At 43.6% G+C, this 20375-nt stretch overlaps 1 protein-coding gene across 1 annotated transcript; it reads right to left on the bottom strand.

Moving 5' to 3' along the window:
- Positions 1–6: 6 nt before the first annotated feature.
- On the bottom strand, positions 7–20279 carry ccdc191 (coiled-coil domain containing 191; the record flags this gene model as incomplete). The annotated part of the gene is made up of 18 exons (XM_084048765.1): positions 7–535; positions 1943–2097; positions 3229–3381; positions 3849–3992; positions 4996–5097; positions 5461–5543; positions 5997–6085; positions 7943–8184; positions 8424–8612; positions 9255–9555; positions 10187–10377; positions 10860–11004; positions 11703–11926; positions 12486–12667; positions 13313–13474; positions 13604–13739; positions 18917–18955; positions 20202–20279. 18 exons carry the CDS (start codon positions 20277–20279, stop codon positions 367–369), a joined length of 2784 nt encoding a protein of 927 aa, XP_083904891.1. The 3' UTR covers positions 7–366.
- Positions 20280–20375: the final 96 nt, after the last annotated feature.

The following is a 20375-nucleotide window of genomic DNA, read 5'->3' as shown; positions in this document are numbered from 1 at the left end:
CAACAAATGTGTTGAGATATGATTTAGAGAACACATGGCTCCAAGTGTGTGAGAAAGACATAACGAGAGATACCGTATGTACAGTATTTGTAGCACTTATGTGCTAAAATTGTGTCCCCTCCACAACTTTGCAAGGCATACTATGGGATTCGTGTGCTGTGCTTTTACATTGTACAACCCTCAATGTTAATTTTAACAGAGAAATAAGAGTACAAAATTGTCCCTTTTTTGGTGAATACATGTGCATTTTGCATCTTAACAATCAATTGCTAAAATAGCTGATCTACATGCTCACAATGTGTTGCATGTTGTGAGCTTGTAGATCTGTTATTTAAAATAAAATCAATTGGAACATTTTTGCCAGGGTTAAAGTAAGGGCTGTTCCCGGAGGCATTCCAGAGGAGAGGAGTGAAAATCAGGCAGAACTTCAGCTACTCTTCGTCTCAGTTTCTCCCTTCGCACTTCTCTCTCCCTCTCCTTGCGCAGCAGACCTGGAAACTGCCGCCAAGCCAGGAAACAGCCTCCCAACACCCGCCTGAGGTTCAGAGTTAGAGAGAAGACAGAATCCAGTGAGTTCTGAGCAAATACATGTTGTGTGCAAAGCCATACCACTTATACAGTAGGTACAAAGAGAAGTCCAGCGCGCTTCAGCTAGTTGAAGGTAGAAGGGAGAGACTGTTTGACTCTGAGGAAGACGCAAGTCGAAACGTGCGTCACCCCTGCAAAATAATAAATATGTGCTGACCAGTCGAGTGCTCCAGTATTTTATTTGGGTAATCTCTACTGAAGTGCCAAGGTATTATTCTCTCCCATACCACTTATCTTGCAGGTAGTTAGTTGCAGGTGCTATGATGCTTGATTTATACTTGTATCACACGCTGAAAATAGCAGATCTATAAGCCTGCAATGCAACACAAGCTTGTAGATCTGCACGACACCAGCTCACAACTAAGTATAAATCAGGCTTTATGCCCAATTCACACCAGCAAGAGTCACCGCTAGTCCACAGTGCAATAAGTGGGGAGTGTCCGAAGTTATGAGCGACAGCTGTCACCGTGGGGCAACGTGCGAGTCTGCTGTCGAGGTGAAGTGTCGGACTGTTATCGGTTATAAAGATCTAGAAGCTATTTCCATTTCATCTGTTCATCCTGTATTAGTTATCTGTCCTGATTGGTTGAAATCAGTATCCTTACCGAAAAAAAAAATGTTTTCTTCTTTTTTTTTGTTTACTAAAGAGCTGGAGCAAGCTAGCCCAAGTGGATAGATTGCTCATCATCTGAAGAGGACTGTTGAGATATGGAGACTACTTGTAGTGCGGACCATGTAGGTGGTTTGCCCTGGGAAAAATAAATAGTACACGGAGAGAAGCATCTTGTGCCAAGTTACATCATGTTACATCATGTCAAGTTATTAATCTGATCCAACAGCCCTCCCCCCGCATAATTAGAAGCACAACTTAACTCAGTAAACCCCCCCTAATGACTGGTGTTTCAACACAAGCTCTAACGTATTCCATCAGCTATATAATGGTTAATAATTTAGCCACATTAACATTACTCAGGAACCAACACTCATACAGTTCATGTGCTCATGTGGGAAAGGTGCTGGTACCTTTCCTACACCTAATAATTAAAGAGTATAACCGCACACTCGTCGCTGCCAAGGCAAGTTTTATTGTAGACACAGAGACAGAAAAATGAGCAACGTTTCGACCACACAGACTGAGCTGCCTTCTTCATGGGCCACCCTGAAGAAGGCAGCTCAGTCTGTCCGAAACGTTGGTAATTGTTCCGTCTCTGTGTCCACAATAAAACTTGCATCGGCAGCTATGAGTGTGCGGCTATACCCTTTTATTATTTGTGTGTAATCCGGTGGCTGGCACCTCACAAGGACCGGTGTGCTGTGCACCTTTAGTAACCTTTCCCACACCTGTCACCTGTACCTGTCACTGTGTTCCTGAGCCAGCTCTTGGCGGTCCCACTCTGTGAGCCTCTCCTGAGTCACATGGTCTAGCAGTGCCAGCAGAATCCTCCTCAGTGTGTGCATGCGATAGAAGCGCTCTGCTCGCGCTTCCTGAATCATACGCCAGTCCTTTAGCTGAAAGAGGCGACATTCACTCAGTGCCATGTTGTTCAAGAGTTTATATAAGGTAATGTATTTGTCTTATACTGTAGCATTTATGCAATGTTCTCAACTGTCTGGTTTACAATAACTGCAAAGAGCAGAATACATTACCTTTTAGACCGAAAAAACAAACATAATTGTTCATAAGTAAGCTTGTGTTGAAGAAATGCAAGGGGCCTTTATACGGTAGAAGTGAATTAGAAAAGCATAATATAAGATACAATGCGATAATATGTTTATTTCTCAGATTGTAGCCTACCACAGTTTCACAAAAGGCAACATTGCGAGATTAAGAGATAAAAAAATGCTACATACATAGCGTTATAAAACAAATCTTCCCATTAACAAACAAAAAAACTCTTAATGTTGTTAAGCATTCAAATTGACTCTGGGATGAAAGCACATTTCTATCTAAGATCAATTAGATTTAGAGAGCGATTATATATATTTTTCAAGTAGGGGAGGAAAAATAATTGGATGGAAAATCATTGCTGTCTTCAGGCTTCCATTTGTAAAAAGAAAAAGCCCTATAAGCCCTATATTTGTTTGTATATGACAAATAGTGATATGTTTTGGGGTAAAAATTAATTAATAAATACAAATAGTTAAAAACTCCAATAGTAATCATTGCTCAGGAGTGTTTGTTCAGTAACAGGGGTCTCTCCAGCTCTTTAGTAAACAGAAAATACAATTTCATCCAATCAGGATGAAATTGTTTGTCCCAGTCAACTCATTTCATGTCAACTCATTTTTGTTTGTTGTTCACTTCCGATTGCACTTGTATCCTGTATGAGTTCTCTCTCCAGATTGGTTGAAATTGCTGCCCTGAAACTTTATTTTCTGTTTACTAAAGAGCTGTAACTGAACAAACCTCTATAGCAATAATTACTGTCATAATATAGAGCTATTTAACACTTATTAAAACAAAACCAAAATATCACTTACTCACTACATTGTGGTATTAACATATCTGAATGTCTAGATTTCAGAGGGAGGGATATCAAAAGCAGAGGAATGGATCACCCCTCATCTACCCAGATAAAGGAACCCTGGCTGTGCTGTTTGATTGAGAGATTGTGTGCGTGTGCGTGTGTGTGTGCATACTCTTTTCCAGCAGCTTAGGCTTCTGCGCAGCAGAAAGTGTTGATGCAGTTGGTCAGCCGAGGCACATTTCTGAGCGACGTTATGGCTTGCGATTCGCTGCCATGCGAGGACACACCGCCTCATCACAGAGAGATTATGATGGCCCTCGGCCAGCTGGAGCAGAGTGAAAGGAAAACCGGCAGTGCATAACGGTGAATAGATCGTAATTCAACCACAGGTGCCAGACAGGTACACAACAATGGGATGGCATGAAAGCATGAGGCATCTGCCTTTGATTGATAACACATTTACATTAAGTAAATACCTGAAAAATCTCTCTATTATGTGTTTGTGTGCATTTATGTTGGAAGGATAGGCCTGTGTGTGTGTGTGTGTGTGTGTGTGTGTGTGTGTGTGTGTGTGTGTGTGTGTGTGTGTGTGTGTGTGTGTGTGTGTGTGTGTGTGTGTGTGTGTGTGTGTGTGTGTGTGTGTGTGTGTGTGTGTGCGTGCGACGTGCGTGCGAGTAGTTATGGTCAGGCTTGGGGTGTCTCATTTTGTCATTGTGTGGGCATATCAGAATCACAACACTTTTCTCACAGCCCACAACTAGGAGTGTACTTCCTGTGTGGGCCGGTAATTACCTCTCCATTGGCCTGGCTGAGTTGAAGGAGACATTTCCATGGTGCCAGTCCACGCCGTATCAACAGGGTTCTGTGGTAGTGCAGCCGGGCCAGTCTCTGAAGCACCTGGAGCTGTTCGACCTGCTTCCGACTTTCCTGCTCTCTCTGCACACCCACGCATTGCCACACACACACACACACACACACACACACACACACACACACACACACACACACACACACACACACACACACACACACACACACACACACACACACACACACACACGTTATGTTTACCATTTACCTCAGGAAGGGATTATAGAAGAGGTGTTTGTAAATCCAACCTCCTCAACAAACGCCTCTTCAAAACTATCCACTGTTCAGTGCAGGCAAAATCAAGCCTTGGGCAGAATATGGAAACAAAGATAAACCAGAAAACCGTCCCCACCTTGAACTTCTGACCAATCACACATGCCTAGATGTTCGGAGGGCTAGGGAGGTGTTTGGCTAGCCAGAAGCTGTTGGAGGTGCAAGAAGTACCGAGCAGAATGTCGGAAAAGCACTGCTGGAGTTCTTATCATTCTGTTCTTTTTTTTTTTTTTAAACTTTCTTTGTATTCTTTTTCCTTGGAGCAAGTTAGGTCATGTTGGGCATCACATATACATTAAATGAGTACATTTCTGGTATAGTTAACACTCTTATGTTAAGGGCTATTCAGTCCAGATGAAATGAGAGGGATCCTTATTTGAAGTAACTTCAGTCCTTTTGTTGAGAGATCTCAGTTTGTTTGTCTTTACTGTTAAAGTCCATGGTAGTTTGTTGGTAGATATTCCAATGTTTCACTCCTGATTTTTGGGCAGGTTTCCAGACATTTGCAGAAAAAATAATAATAATTAAAAATAAATAAATATATATATATATATATATATTATCATTCTGTTCTTAATAATGACATACCCTAGCCTAGCCTAGCCGAACAAAGTTTGTGTTCGGTTGGAGTATGCTGCAGGCTTACGTGAGTGTGTTTGTGACATTATTTCAAGGTGTGATAGGGAGTGCAGGCACACTGTGAGCCAGTGTCCAACTATCTGACAGGACAGAACACTGCTTCCTGCATTCTGACTCTGGTGTCAGAGTGTCATACAGTTGAGTAAGTACCTCCCACCTCTCTTTGTAGTCTTCTCTCCTCTCTCTTCCTCTCCGCCGCCCTGCATCTCTCTTCCTCCTCTTCCCTCTGCCTCTGCTCCTCGGCAGCTTTCATCCCAGCCTGAAAAGATTGTGTTCATTATTCTTTTTTTGTGTGCATTAATCGTTATGCATTCTGAATACGACGCACCCATACAAACACTACACAATCTATAGCCCCTGCACGCACGCACGCACGCACGCACGCACGCACGCACGCACACACACACACACACACACACACACACACACACACACACACACACACACACACACACACACACACACACACACACACACACACACACACACACACACACACACACACACACACACAGCTTGGTTATTACAGTATACAGCTTGAACTCTAACTTGAACTCTCCCTTGAGTGTGCTCAAAAGCCTGCGGCCAAATAGATTTCATAAATAATTCCTTAAACTCTTACCAACTTCTCCCCCTCCTTCTTTCTCTTTAGCTCTTCCACCTCTCTCCTTCGTTCCGCTCGCTGGCGAGCACGTTCCTCCATGGCTTTAGGGAGAGATAAAAGAGAGCCCCTAACAACAGGTGAGTTGGTACAAGGTGTCTCTCAAGCGGATGTGTGCACGGTTAGTATTCTAACCATATAGCTGCAAGTTCAGCTAAGCCTCAGTGCCTGGCTGCCTCTTTCTTGTTTATTTCCTCAACAAAGTTTCATGTTCATCCTCTATTCATAAAATTCAGAGCCATGAAATTAAATTTCACTTTTTCCAATTGTACTGAGACAACAACGACTACAAGCCTTCTGCAGCCATCTGCAAGGAGGTCTGTTCTGTGTGTGCGTGCGCGTGTGTGTGTGTGTGTGTGTGTGTGTGTGTGTGTGTGTGTGTGTGTGTGTGTGTGTGTGTGTGTGTGTGTGTGTGTGCGTGTGCGTGTGCGTGCGTGTGCGTGTGCGTGCATGTACTGCATAACCACAAATCAGACTGAAGTGATATGCTGACTGACCCATGACAATTGGATGGGGGCTAGGCTGGACGATTGCCTTCCTGGGAGCCATGCCGGGCTCATCCTTTCCTTCGGGGATACTCTGTACCCTGGAGTAGTACATGCAGAGAAAACATAGTGAAATAACTGTGTACAGACCCACCTTCAGAGACAAACGTTTTCAACGCAGACCCTATTAAATAAAATGCCATGCATAGCGTTGCATGTTTTTCTTTGTCTTTATATATACTATGCAAATCATGATTATGATTAGCATTAAAAATAAATATGATGATGTGGGATATATCAAATAAAATTGCCTTTTATCGTCTAGTAGTGTAATGATACATGGCCTGTTCATTGCAGCAGCATAAGTAATAATAGTAATAAACGAATGTGCATAAAAATGAGAGAGACCTTAGGCTAGTAATAATAATAACAACAGAATAAAATACATCAACGTACATACAACATAATTGTATACGTACTACAGACACACACACACACACACACACACACACACACACACACACACACACACACACACACACACACACACACACACACACACACACACACACACACACACACACACACACACACACACACACACACACACACACACACAAAATCTCTCCCGAGGTTCAGATCCCAATGCCCCCAACCATCCCCAGCCAGGCAGCCACCCCGATCGTCAATGACACTCTTTCAAGCTTGACTAATATGCACTGAATAGCACAGAGTGTGCTGTTATTGCTGGAATATATTTAGAATTATTAGTCTCCAGCAAGCGGGTGGGTGATCCCTCAGGGGAATGTGGTATACTGTTTTAATAAAGATGATCTTTGGCTTCCTAGCCTCAATTAAGTCAATTATCGTTGCAAATTACTCTCACACATAATTCTATTCCCGTCCAACTCACTCACAACTTCCCCCATCCCACTAAGCTTGAGGAGTATAGTAATGTTGTTGCATTGCGCTTAACCTCTTGAATGTGACTGTGGGGGTATTAAAAAGTCAACAAGCGGAAATTCAATTGTTGGAAAGACAGATATTATTAATCCTTGAGGATGAGTACACTTCTTATAAAGCAACATATTTAAATGCAGACAGTAATAAATATAAAATGTACTGTGTGCAGGGAAGCAGAGTCAGGCATTTTAAAGGTAGGGTAAGTGATATTGTTTGTTAAAAAGTTAAAGCTCTATATTCTGATAGTAATCATTGCTATAGAGCAGTGGTTCTCAACCTGTGGGTCAGGACCCCCACATGATTTTCAGGGGGGTCCCCAGATGACAGTGAAGTGACAATTTAAGGACTTTTAAGACATTTTTGATACCTAAAAGAAAAAGAGGAAAACAGCATCATTACTGCAGCAAAAGTAATCAACAAACTATATTATAAAAACTACTGAAACACCACTGCTATAGAGCAGGGCTTCTCTGTTCATACAATAGGAATACAGCCATTTCACTTTCCCCTAATTACATACCAGGACTATTGTTTGTTATATCGGAAGAATCACCTTTTTTTTGTATTTTCGTCATGTACAAGTGTGATTTATTTTACCAGCTTAGCTCAGAGTGTCCTCCCTGCTTGGCATTCAGCATCAATACAAGGGTTGGATTGGGGGTAAATCCCTGCAACATACTAGCGTCATGTCCAGAGGGTGTACTTATACATCAAGCTGCCTCATGTTACAGAAACAGAAAATAGGCTTCTGACCTATGGGCGTCATGGCTCGGCAAGGCTTACTTTACTGACAAGTGTGATTTTGAGACCTGAATGGAATGAATACTCCCTGTTTCTTGCTCACAGAGCACAGAAGCAGCAAATAAAGGTGATTGACAATACTGGCCAGGTAGCTACAGTACAACCCACGGTTCTGTCAAAGTTTGATCATCGCTTTAAATGTACTGTACCAATACAGTACGTAATGCTCCCACACAGTATGAGACAGCCTATACCTCTGCTCTTCAGGGTCAAGGTTGAGCCCCCCGGCCCCGGGCTTAGAAACTGCGTGGAAAGGCAGCAGGGTCAATTCTGCTGCTCCCTGTGCCTCCAGCTTCTTCAATCCGATGACGCTGCGTTCCTCCTGGAGCTGTGCAATTTGCTGCTGCTGGTCTCTGAGCAGCTTCCTCTGTTGTGCGATGGTCTGCTGCTGGGTGGCGTGCCTGTGCTCAAAGCGGCTAGCTGGTAGCCCTGTGCTCTGAGACAGAGTTATTATAGTTAACTAAAACTAGCGAAATAAACAAAAACTAGAATATAAAAAAAAGGCTTTACACAAAAATGACAACTAACTGACTAAACTAACTAAATCTAATGAAGAGATATAGAGAGAGAAAATGTCCTTAGTTTTAGTCTCTCTAAACTAAGAATCTTCAAAAATAGCAGAAACAAAGTAAAAAAGAAATCCAAATCTAATGAAAAATGCAAAACTATAATAACCTTGTTCTGAGATGCCGCGGTGGCGCCTACATGGTCACCTCTCTGCCGTGCCTGCGGGAGCTCGCCGGCGGTCAGCACCGCGTGGCGTCGAGTCACCTGCCATGGCTGTGTGGGCGTAACCACAGCACCCACTGGGGTGTTACCCGGATGGCGTTTGTGGGCTAGGGTGCCTGACCTCTGATGATCGTCCTACGAGGACACAGAGAGAAAAGCACAAGTTTTCATGAATTAGAAACCAATTCAGTAAACAAAAAGATGTCTGCTGTCTGCACACTGTGCAACAACTCTATCTAGGTCTTTTCAATAAATGTACAGATGTACATCTGTCACACATTCGAAAATATGATGATACACAGACAAACCATTCATGTATTTCCAAGTTTAACCCTCTTTCAACAAGGTGTACTATATAGGGTTTTAAGACGGTTAAACACTAGTGGTATCGACCCAAGGAACCATCACGCCAGAAGGAAATGTTTGGATCGGGGCGGTGCACCTGATCTGGCACAGCGCTCAGGTCCTGGACCTGGTGAGACGAAGGAGGAGCCCGGCCAGGAGACAACCCATAGAGCCTAGTCCCTCCACGTGCCAGAGCCTCCCCGAGTCCCGGCAGAGTACTTCCGGAGAAGCGGACTGCCCTGTCTTGCCCTATAGTACTGACCGTGGGTAGCTACTGGGACGTAAGTCGGGGCTGGCTGGGTCACCTGGGCGAGGGTGTATGTTGTATGTTGCGAGACCCAAAACACCCGATGACCCCAGGCTACAACACTGATGATACGTCCCAGTTGCATCCATGTGATGTTTTTCTTTATTAAACATTAGTATCTGTACCTGTGTGTCTTTTCTGACAACGTGTGGTTGTGTGAGTATGTCTTTAACTTTCTCAGTGGTCTCTGGTTGGTCGGACATTTCTGGTGTAGCTGCTATCGTCTCCGGAGCTGTGGGTGCCATCATGGTGTTGAGTTTGCCCATTGACGCAGCGCTGAGCAGGGCGGCCATCTTGCGACGGGTTTCCTCTTGTTGACTCAGAAGCTCCCGTTGTTCCTTTTGCCTCCGATACCAGAGTTGCCATTCATTTAGACATCGCTTCAGCAGCCGCCTGCGATCATTCTCTGTGGCCATCTGGCATCGCCTGGAGTGGAGGACACGACCATATTTATTATGTACTCTCATCAGTGGTGGAAAGTAACACATTTACTCAAGTACTGTACTTTACAATTTTGAGTTTTGAGTTTTTGAGTTTTACTTTACTGGAGTATTCCCAATATTTAATATATGCATATTCCATCAAGCGCCCTGGCTGCCCAGGGGGAGACAGTATAGAGACCAGGATTACTGCATGTTTTTTGTGAGGGTACCTACGGGGGGGCAAACATGCAAACTCCACACAGAAAGGCACTTTCACCAACCCCAACGAGGGTATCGGCACTGAACACTCCACCAGCGCCCACAGCGTCCCCGGCAGGAATCGACCCAATGTTTTTCTGTAAATATACTTTTCCTGGTTCTAGTATTGATGATCTCTTGTATAGGGTCTTTATATGTCTTGATGAATTGAATGCACACGACCACAATGGAAACAAGCCCTCAGGGATGTTTGTGTTACCCTTTTAGCATTATTGTACCTCATTATTGTACCTTTTGCAAACTGTTAATAAAGTATTCAATCAATCAATCAATACAAATTAATAATTGACATAATCATTTCATAGGTTAATTATTGTTCAGTGACGTCTCCAGGGTGTGCTGTGATTGGCCCTTGCCTGTTTTCAGCTCGGAGCTCCTCCTCCATTCTCTGCGCTTCCCGCTGCCGCGTCCCCGCCCAAACCAGTGCTCGCCAGGCTCGCCATACCCTCAGCTGTCTCTTCCAATCACACAGGGCTGCAGCCTTACCCATTCGTATCCTCTGCTGCAACAGCACTGAATACCAGCCTGAGAAGTGCTTCTGCAGACACTATACACACACACAAAGAATAACATGAACCCACGCATCAACATAACAGAAATAATAGTTATGCAAATGAGCACACAAATCAATCTTTATTTATAAAGCACACTGGAGGGTGGATGGAGCAGTGTCATGGCCAAAAAATATGTTTTCGTTGAGATTTAAAAAGCTTGTGTCCATCCAGATTTTAACATCATTTAAGCAGTCATGTAACCGCTGAAGTAAGTCATTGCCATTGACAGTGAGGGTTAGATAGATTTGGACATCGTCGGCGTAGCAATGAAAAGCAATATTGTGTTTGGCGAAAATTGATCCTTGGGGTAACAATAGAGAAGAACACACACACACACACACACACACACACACACACACACACACACACACACACACACACACACACACACACACACACACACACACACACACACACACACACACACACACACACACACACACACACACACACACACACACACACACACCCCAACCTTGAGGTGGACCATCTGTTTCCTGGCCTGTATTTGCTGTTCTCTGTATATATTCTCTTTTTCCTGGTGCCCCTGCTTGGTGGAGAGTGGAGGGCCTGACTGAAGGCTGCTGGCTGCCCTCTCCCTGTCCCGTCTCTCCCTCTCCCTGTGGGACACATGTGAGTCGTGACATGGCTACACACTCTGCCTTGGTCCCATTACACACATGAACCATATTGTACCTATTCTGGGCATGTCATACCAGGTGAACGTTTGGCAAAGATAGGCAAACATGTGGCTAAAATAGCAGATCTACAAGCTCACAACCAATTGCATTGTGCCACATGCAGATGTGCTATTTTCACTATTGTGAGCTTACATTGTGAGCTTTTCACTATTTGTAACTCCTCCTTCCGCAGGTTGTGATGACAACTTGTGAACTTGTCAAAAGGTTAAAAACATTTACAACAAGCTAGTGAATCCGGGAGGTTTGATGTCACCTAATAGACCATATTCACACGGTGGTCATATTTCTATCAAGTTAATGAAATGCCACCCCCGTTGCCAGGGCAACAGGGTGGCACTTTCAATGTAAAATTCCAAAATGGCCGGTGTGTGAATATGGTCTATGTCACTGGCTAATCGGCCCTCCCCAGATCATTACACTCACCTTAACCAAACCCACTAATGCCTAAACACAACAATGTAACTTTGCCACGTTGGCAACTGGAATGGTTAGGTTTAAATCTCTTGGCACTGCCAAGTTTGCAGTATGTATTCTGCTCATCACAAGCATACTACTCTTACTTACTTAAAAATTCCACATCTATTTAATCCTTTCATGCTAAGGATACCCATACATACCTTTGTCTAACCTGCTGTTCCCGGCCTCTTTTGTCCTCCGTCTGGCGACGGAGTCTCACCATCTCCTGCTGCACCATCTCTTCTTGCCTGCGTGCCTCCTGCTTTCTCCTTGCCTCCTCCTCTCGCTCTCTGCGTTTGGCCTCCTCTCTGGCCTCCCGCCGAGTTTCCCTCTCCCGCTGCTGCCTCTCCCTTTCAGCGTCCCGCTGTGCCCTGTTCTCACGCACCTTTAGTCAAATCAGCAACAGTCGGTGTGATTGAGCGCAAAGCACTGGACCCCATGTGGGGCTTCAAATTGCTTCAAAAGCCTCTGCGTTAACCACTTTGACCCCTCTAAACAGCACTTAGTAAATCAATACTTATTTGACCAGGGTTGGCTCTGTACTCCCCCCCCCCTCTACACCAAATCTCTCCACAGAGAATAGCCGATAAGCAGATGTAGGTCAACTATTTTTGGAAAATGTTGCCTCCCAAAATAGGGATTCTAGGGTTCAACTCTGTAAGTGTAACAATTACCCTTTCCGAGTTGCATTAACACTGAGGATTTATCTGTGCTCAAATCTCTACATCATTGATCATTCTTTTTCAGACTTTATTTAGCCCAGGCGGTACAGTGGAGAGAGACAGGAAACAGGGAGAGAGTCGAGGAATGACATGCAGCTAATCTGCCGCCGGGCTCGGGCCGGGCTCGGGAATTTAACCCGGGACACGCATTAAGGCCTATGTGATACGCGCCTTAACCAGTTGGCCATCAGAGCCCCACTCCACATCATTGTGATGAGGTACCTGTCTGTGTCGCGCCTCCATGGCGATCGTCGGATCCCTGATTTTCTTCCTCTTCTTCCGTTCGGTGTCCAGCGCCATGTCCTCCGCTACGCCAGAGTCCAGCACTTCTCGCTCCATCAGGTCTTGTAGGAAGCTGCTGACCGCACAGTCCTCCTTCTCCTCAGCCAGGTGGTTGTACATTTCTGAGTGTGAGTCATTTGTATTATTGTGTGAGTGCGTGAGAGAGAAAGTGAAAGAGCTTCTGAGACATTCAATCTTTAGCACTGGCGCTCAGGCCAGTGTAACAGTGAGCGGCAAACAGTATACTTAATAATATACAGTATAGGTAATCCATAACCATTAAAGGACGACTTCACCGACTTTCAACCCATCTTCATATAATTGGTCCTAGCTATTGCTCATGATAATATGGTACAATTATTTTTCTACTCTGTGTCTCAGAGGAGGGTTTCTGAACTGTCCACAGCTCTCCTCTGAGACACGATATTAGACAAAAATGGTATGATATTATAATGAGCATTAGTGAGGACCAATTATATGACGATAGCTTGAAAATGGGTGAAGTCGTCCTTTAATATGATTACTAGACATATAAATTATTATGCATAGTAGACATTACTAGATTCAACAAAGCTATATACAGTATGTGACTACATATGTGACTGCGAGAGATTTTCTGCACCAGCTGTGAGAGTCAATATAAGTACCATCTCTGTACATTCTGGGCCTTAACCTCCCACTCGTGCCATTGATGTCACATTTGTCAAGCATTAAAAAATTGCTGGGGAGGGTTTAGTGGGGGTAAGGCCTTTTCCTTCACTGCTTACTACCATTAAAGTTGCTGTAGCCCATGGCAGTAGTGGGAGCAGTGTCGAAGGCATCACCAGAACCGCTCGTCTCAGTGGAGCCCATCAGGTGCTCATCATCCTCCCCCATCTCCAGCTCCAGACGTAATTTACTGTTCATCCAATCGCTGAGAAGAGCCTGAGCTACAGGACAGAAAACCTCAAACATCAGCGGGTCATTGGGTGCACCTTCATAGGCTAAATTGCTATTCTGTGTAGAGTACAGTCTGTCTCCAGGGGAATTACTGTCATTATTTGTATCGGTTGACCTACCTTCACTGTAAGCGTTGTCGTGATCTTGTAATTGGTCAGTGCTTTGTAACGCCACCATATGGCTGTTAATTCCCGATTTTGACTTCTTGAGATGAAACGCTTCAGACACGGCAAACTCAGAAGCCATCTCCACACGCTGAGGAAAAAGAACATTCATCAGCGGAGTGAAACTGGTCAAATAGACACATAAACATCTGCTAAATGCCTAGACTCTATAAACAAAATACACATGCATTGACCATATTTACTCTATTGCCAGCGAGCTCTGCTGCCCTTTGGTTTTAGTGATCACAATATAATTAATGCCAATAGCTAGAAAAATTAAAGCATTATAAGGCTGGACCAAGGACTGTGTTTCAAAGATCATATGAATCCTTTTGTGAAAAGAAGTTTATAATCTCTATCCTGGACACGTTGCTGTATAATAGACAAACATTCAGTAAAAATAGCGGTAGTGAGTGAAGAGAGAAAAAAGGAGGGGACCAAGCATAGACCCATGGGAGACTGTGGTCAATAAAGTATATAGGGTTTAAGTAATGATCAGTGGGGCAGAGTATGCACTGTGCATGAAACAGGTGTTGCACTTCAATGTTCTTTAGTTATTGACTGTTGCTGATCCAACACTCCAACAAAATAATGTCTGTGCCTTGGCTCCCTAGAGGTATTACTGCTCACTGGGATGAAAAATGTGGCATAAAATTACTTTACCTACTTTATTTGTTTATTTACGGGACAGTGCACGTTAATGAACATTCAATACATGTACAAGAATTGATGTGAATTAATTGACTCTATTCACTGGAACAAATACTGTGCACAAAAAAGAAAGGAAAAAGGAATTGACTGAAAAAATATCTCATTATCAAAACAAGAATTATCAACTAAAGACTTATGTGGAATACTTTTAATGACATATTGTCAGATCAAAAGCACAATTTTAAGGATTTCTTAACCGACATCACCATTTTAAGTTTTTAGACTGTCGGTCGAAACACAAATTAAAGGATGTATCATGAAAAGGTGTAGGTTTGTATGTACTGTACAGTAGGTTTAACTTTTAACCAGAAGGAGGCACAAAAACTTCTGTTAGTCAGTAAAAGATTATCAACTTTTTGGCATCAGAATCAGAATCATCTTATCATAATACCGTGACTGTATATTAGTGTTAGTTGAATTGGGTGAGTTGGGTGAGAGATGTACATTTATATAAATGTTCTCTAAATCTTTTTGTAACGTGTATTACATTTTTTGGAGGAAACCATGCTCAAGGACACTTCAACAATAACCCTTTATGGACCTTTATGACACAAGTGGCCACTCTCAAAGAACGAATAATGAGCCAAACTGTAGGTTTGTCTTATTTGTGACAAACAGCAGATACAGTATCTGCTGTTTGTCACAAATAAAAAACCTTTGTAGCATTTAACAAGTGAGTTGCGAGCCCCGCTTTGTTCACAAGTGGCCACTCTACCTCCTGAGCCACTTCCGCCAGATGAGCAAATGTTTGTGTGGGTGTTTTGTTTTATATTATTTGACTGTTTGTGGTTTGCAAAGAGAAGAAAAGCCATTTTTCCTCCGAATTGTCCAGTGTTGTGCACTGTGTGATTGTTTCATTCCTAGAATGGAGGCTCTCGCGGTCGTGGATTTGATTGACAGCACATGGTGCGTACCGTCCTGCTCATACTGTAGGTTGCAAATATGGTTTGACCCTAAAATAATTGGAACAATGGTTTATTGTAGTATCAGGTGTAAGTTATTATAAGCATATTTAACAATGTAATTGGACATTTCTTCCTTTTCTACATGACATAATGCCCAGGATTTGTGTATTCATCGCCTATACACGTAATTCACATTCTGTTGAAGCTTTGAGGAGATTAATTTTGATACCAATAAGGAATAAATTCATTATTGCTGGGTGGTACTGTGACATTTGTAAAAACATGGCTGCCAAGTGATAGACTGGGAATATTACACAAATCTTGGAAGATATTCGTTACAGAGACATTTCTTCACCATTTTGTTTGTAAAGGTGTCTAGCAAAAAAAAAAAAAAAAACTGGTTCCCAAACTGGGGGTCGGGACAAATGATTTTGGGGGGTCCCCAGATGATTAGCTTAATGTGCAATGTTGCACTAATCAATGTGCAGCATTGTTTTCTCACTCAACAGTAAACAAACCAACATACAGTATATAAGTGTATACAGGGTATCTGCACATTTCTAAAGTTACAATTGAATGATTCTTAAGACTCACTCACGGAATCGAGCTGAGTCACAACGCTGAGTGTCTTTGCACCAAAGACACTCAGTAGGTAAACATTGCCACTTCTCTGGTCTATGGGGAAGATGGACTCCTCAGATAGGGTGTGCAAGTCAGTACAGAGCTATCACAACATGTATCTAGTGTCTATACTGTCTACTGGGTGTGGAGGAGTGTGGCGCTGATAGGGTTCAGATTTGCATGTCACAGACATGTTCTTATTCCTGAGACTGTAGTAGTTGTGTGGGGTTTTAGTGCAAAATTAATTTCAAATGACTTTATTTAGTGATTGGTACTGCTGACAATAGCCATGAACCTTGATCTTTTTTTTCTGGATACTTTTAACAGCAAGAAGGCATAGGGGACAGCCCATGACGTCCTGGGCTCCAGTCTCCCCATAGAATCCCAATCTAACCGACCTCCACGCTGCGTCCCTGCTGCTATCCAACAAACAAGCATTGCTTTCTGCATACACGGCCAGAAATGGTCAGACTACATTTTTTGTTCTGGAGCTGTTCTGGAGAGGGGAGAGGATGCTCTGAGCTATAATGATCAGTCACTGGGGGCCCCTGGGAATATTAATGGTCAGCCACCAACCAGACACCGACTCTCCTGTGAGCCAGTCCGACATAAGGACACCCCTGTCTGCCGGACACACAGTCAAGCACCACGTGGAGGTCTTACAACCACCACTATGGGGAGGGGGGGCAACCCTCTCACTACCTATGCCCACTCACGAGCGCCTATCTAGGGCATAGGAGCCAGCATGACCCGCCAGGCGGTCCATTTGGGACCAGCATACATATGGGGACACGGCTGTCTGCCTGACACAGTCTTGCAACATGTGGAGGTCTTACAACCACCACCACTGGGGACTGTCCTCACTACCTATGCTAACTCAAGAGTGCCTATCTCGGGAGTAGGAGCCGGCATGAAGGTCCACTTGGGACAACTGGGACTATCCAGTGAGCCAGGCGACACTCCTCTCAGCCTAACGCATAAGCTAAATTACAATACCTTAATTCCTGCCTCCTCCTCCAGCGTGCCGTGACTAGAAATCGTTTCGTCCCAAATGCTAATTTGCTTTTGGAGGAGCTGAGAACGAGGAGAGCGCAGGCTCCCTAAGCCACTTGGAGTGAGATCTGGCAAAGATACAAGCGTATATTTTATGCATCGTTTGGTGAAATGTCTTCATTGAAATGCGTGGTGTATAATTTCTCCTCCTCCACATGACAACTCTCCGAGCTCCGGTATGGTCCAGCAATCCAACTGTGTGACATAATTGCTGTCACTTCAAACTGCCTATGAGCACTCGTCCTGGGCTCCCAAGTGCCCCACTATCTATTTTAATGATGTTTTGTCCATCTTGGGACGCCATCTTGAAAAGAACACCTTTCCAGTGGTCAAGCGTTGGTAAACTTTTAGTACGTTATTCAGGACACCTAATACTACAAAAAAATTATGAGAAACCTGTTGTTGTAAAGCATTCTTTTTTAGTGTAAGGTGCTTTTTTTCCCATATATGCAGGATGCACCCGCCTAATGCATGGACAAGCGGATCTGTGATGATGCGGTTGTTGAGCACAACAGTTGTTTTATCGGACGCCGCCCACTTCAACTGTAATCCTGAACGATTTTAGCAACATTTTGAGGATTTTTGTGTTTAGACTGTCGGTCGAAACACTAATTAAAGGATGTATCAGCACCCAGTCCCCTCCCCTCCCAGTGACTTGTGGTGTTCCGCAAGGAAGTATACTAGGACCTTTACTGTTCCTGATATATGTGAATGATATGTCTTCAGCTTGTGACTGCAAACTGTTCCTGTTCGCAGATGACTCGGCTCTGCTGGTCTCGGACAGGGACAGGCTGCAGGTTGAGAAAACTCTCAGCTCTGAACTCTACAAGATCTGCATCTGGCTCTCCGACAACAAACTATCATTACACCTGGGTAAAACTGAATCCATCCTCTTTGGGTCCAGTTCTAACCTTAGCAAGGCTGAGAGTTTTACGATCAAAGTGGGTGATGATGTTATCACAAGAAAGGAGGAAATTACCTACCTGGGTTCCATCTTGGAGGCAAACCTCTCCGGTAACAAAAACGCAGAAAGAGTGATCAAAAAGGTTAACCAAAGAATACGCTTTTTGTATAGGATTGGACGTCTAGTCAGTAAGAATACTCTGAAGATTCTTGCAGGGGCCCTCATAAAAGGTTATTGATTATGCATGCACATGGTATCACAACACCTCCAAGGCCTTAAAAACAAGGCTCCAAACATCCCAAAACAAACTAGTAAGGCTACTTCTTGGCGTCAATCACAAAACCCATCTAACCCCTGCTCATTTTGCTAGGATTAGATGGTTCAGGGTTGAGGACAGAGTACAGCAACTTGCTATGGGCCTGGTCTTCAAGATACACCACAACATTGGGATCCCCCTGTATTTGTCAAAATACTTCCAAAATGTTCAAGTCCACGATCATAACACCAGAGGCAGCTCCACAAATCATGTTCAACCCAGATTTGGCTCAACAAAGCGAATGAACTCGTCTCGTTCTCATGCTATTCATCAAAAATGTGGAATGCCCTACCAAAAGGAGTAAAGGAGTGTAAAACCCTACTCACTTTCAAAACTGCCCTAAAGATACACCTTCAGGCAATTAAAAAAAAAAAAAAAAAAATCTTAGGAATCCCATTTTAGGAAAGTGTTTTCACTTTTACACTTAAATCTGGGCTTTGGGTGAGAGAGGTATGTGGAATGTACTGTAAATGGTACATTTATATAGCGCCTTTATCTAAAGCGCTTTGTAACGTGTATTACATTCGCTGGAGGAGCTCAAGGACACTTCAACAATAACCCTTTATGGACCTTTATGACACATGTGGCCACTCTACTCCCTGAGCCACTTCCACCCCGATGAGTAAATGTTTGTGTGGGTGTTTTGTGTTATAATGTGTGGACCAGGTATTAACCGCACGCACGCATGCACGCACGCACACACGCACACACACACACGCACACATGCACGCACACACAGGATGTCAAAGAATTCTTACCTTCATCCACTGATCAATATCACCATCATTCAACTGCACCTGTTATTGAAAAACATGAGTTCAAGCTAAGCTGATTTTCCACAGAGGCTACATGGCCTAAACCGTGTTTCTCTCTGTTACCTTTTCCTGATGCCCAGAAAAGTTCACAGTGAGCCGCAGGCAGAGTAAATTGATGGCTCAGCCAATACGGAATAGGTGGATTATTTCAGGATAGTTAAGCCACTTCAAAATCAACAGAGTATTTTGGAATCATTTCCCGCCAGACGTCAATAACTCTCGTAGCTTTCTCACACACCACAGGCATCTATCTGAGAAAAGCAAGCCGTTTTCTGGGCAATGAGAAAATAGGCAATGAATTCATACCTTTGCCCTTCTCCTTTATTCACATAGCCAAGAGTACACTTGACATGTATCATTACGATTATTGCCTGGGGGGATTTAGCAATTTGTTTGATATTCTATAGGTTTTACCTGTCCTGCACCCTGCAGTATTGGTTTGATAATACGCACCCCTGTTCTGATTCACTCTCATATGCATAAGCGACCGTGCATAAGCATAGGTTTGTAACACCATGAGTGCTGCCTTATCAGGACATTGCAATGTCAAGGATACAGGATGCAATGTTGAAGTGCTGTACAATCTCTTGTGTTCTTATTCATATCCCATCCTCCTGCTTCTGTATCTGTTATGACTCACACATATCTTCCAGTCACGTAATGTGACTTCAATTGCATGACCAGTCACCACGAATACATGTGAATTGGACACCAAAACCGATTACCTCAAGTGCCCATGTTCTCTGGGAGGCTATAGACAGGTTTCCTGTTAGTAAACATTGAGAGGAATATGACCGCGCAGCTGCGGGGGGAAGCCTATGGGTGCGTTTGGAAATTACGCACCGGAGCACCGGAGCACACTCGCCTATTAGTTTGTATTGGCCAGTGCGCTCACTGCCGCTCAGGGCTGTATTTTCGAACGCGCCTTCCACCCCCAGGCATGCGCAGATTGCGCATTCTGCTCTGTGATGACGTCGCTCGGAAACCCGTCTATACAGTCACCTTCTTATCCACAAGTTTCCTAGGGCATTGTGGGCATCACTTCCTGTCGATTTGATCAGGTATCAGGGATCAAATCGACAGGAAGTGATGCCCACAATGCCCTAGGAAACTTGTGGATAGGAACAGAGCATTACTAAATCAACAACATATTTATCAATGCTGTTCTCAATGATGTTGAGTGAAAGTCAAATGGTGCTGGCTGATTATTCACCCAAGAAAAACATACCTTCTTCTTTGCAGGTGTTTTACCGGTAGTGAATCTCTTCCAGGTGAAGAGATGGCGATTGTGTCCTGGTGATGCCATTCTCACTAAGTTTTAAACCTCTATTGATAATATTATTTCTTACACGTGATTTACATTAATGTCGACCAATTTTCTTGTAAACTGTTCTTCGTTATT

This window comes from Gymnoscopelus microlampas (genome assembly GCF_963454915.1).
Source record: "Gymnoscopelus microlampas genome assembly, chromosome: 22".
NCBI classification, from domain to species: Eukaryota; Metazoa; Chordata; class Actinopteri; order Myctophiformes; family Myctophidae; genus Gymnoscopelus; species Gymnoscopelus microlampas.
The sequence above is the reverse complement of the archived record's forward strand: the minus strand, read 5'-3'. Positions and strand labels throughout refer to the sequence as shown.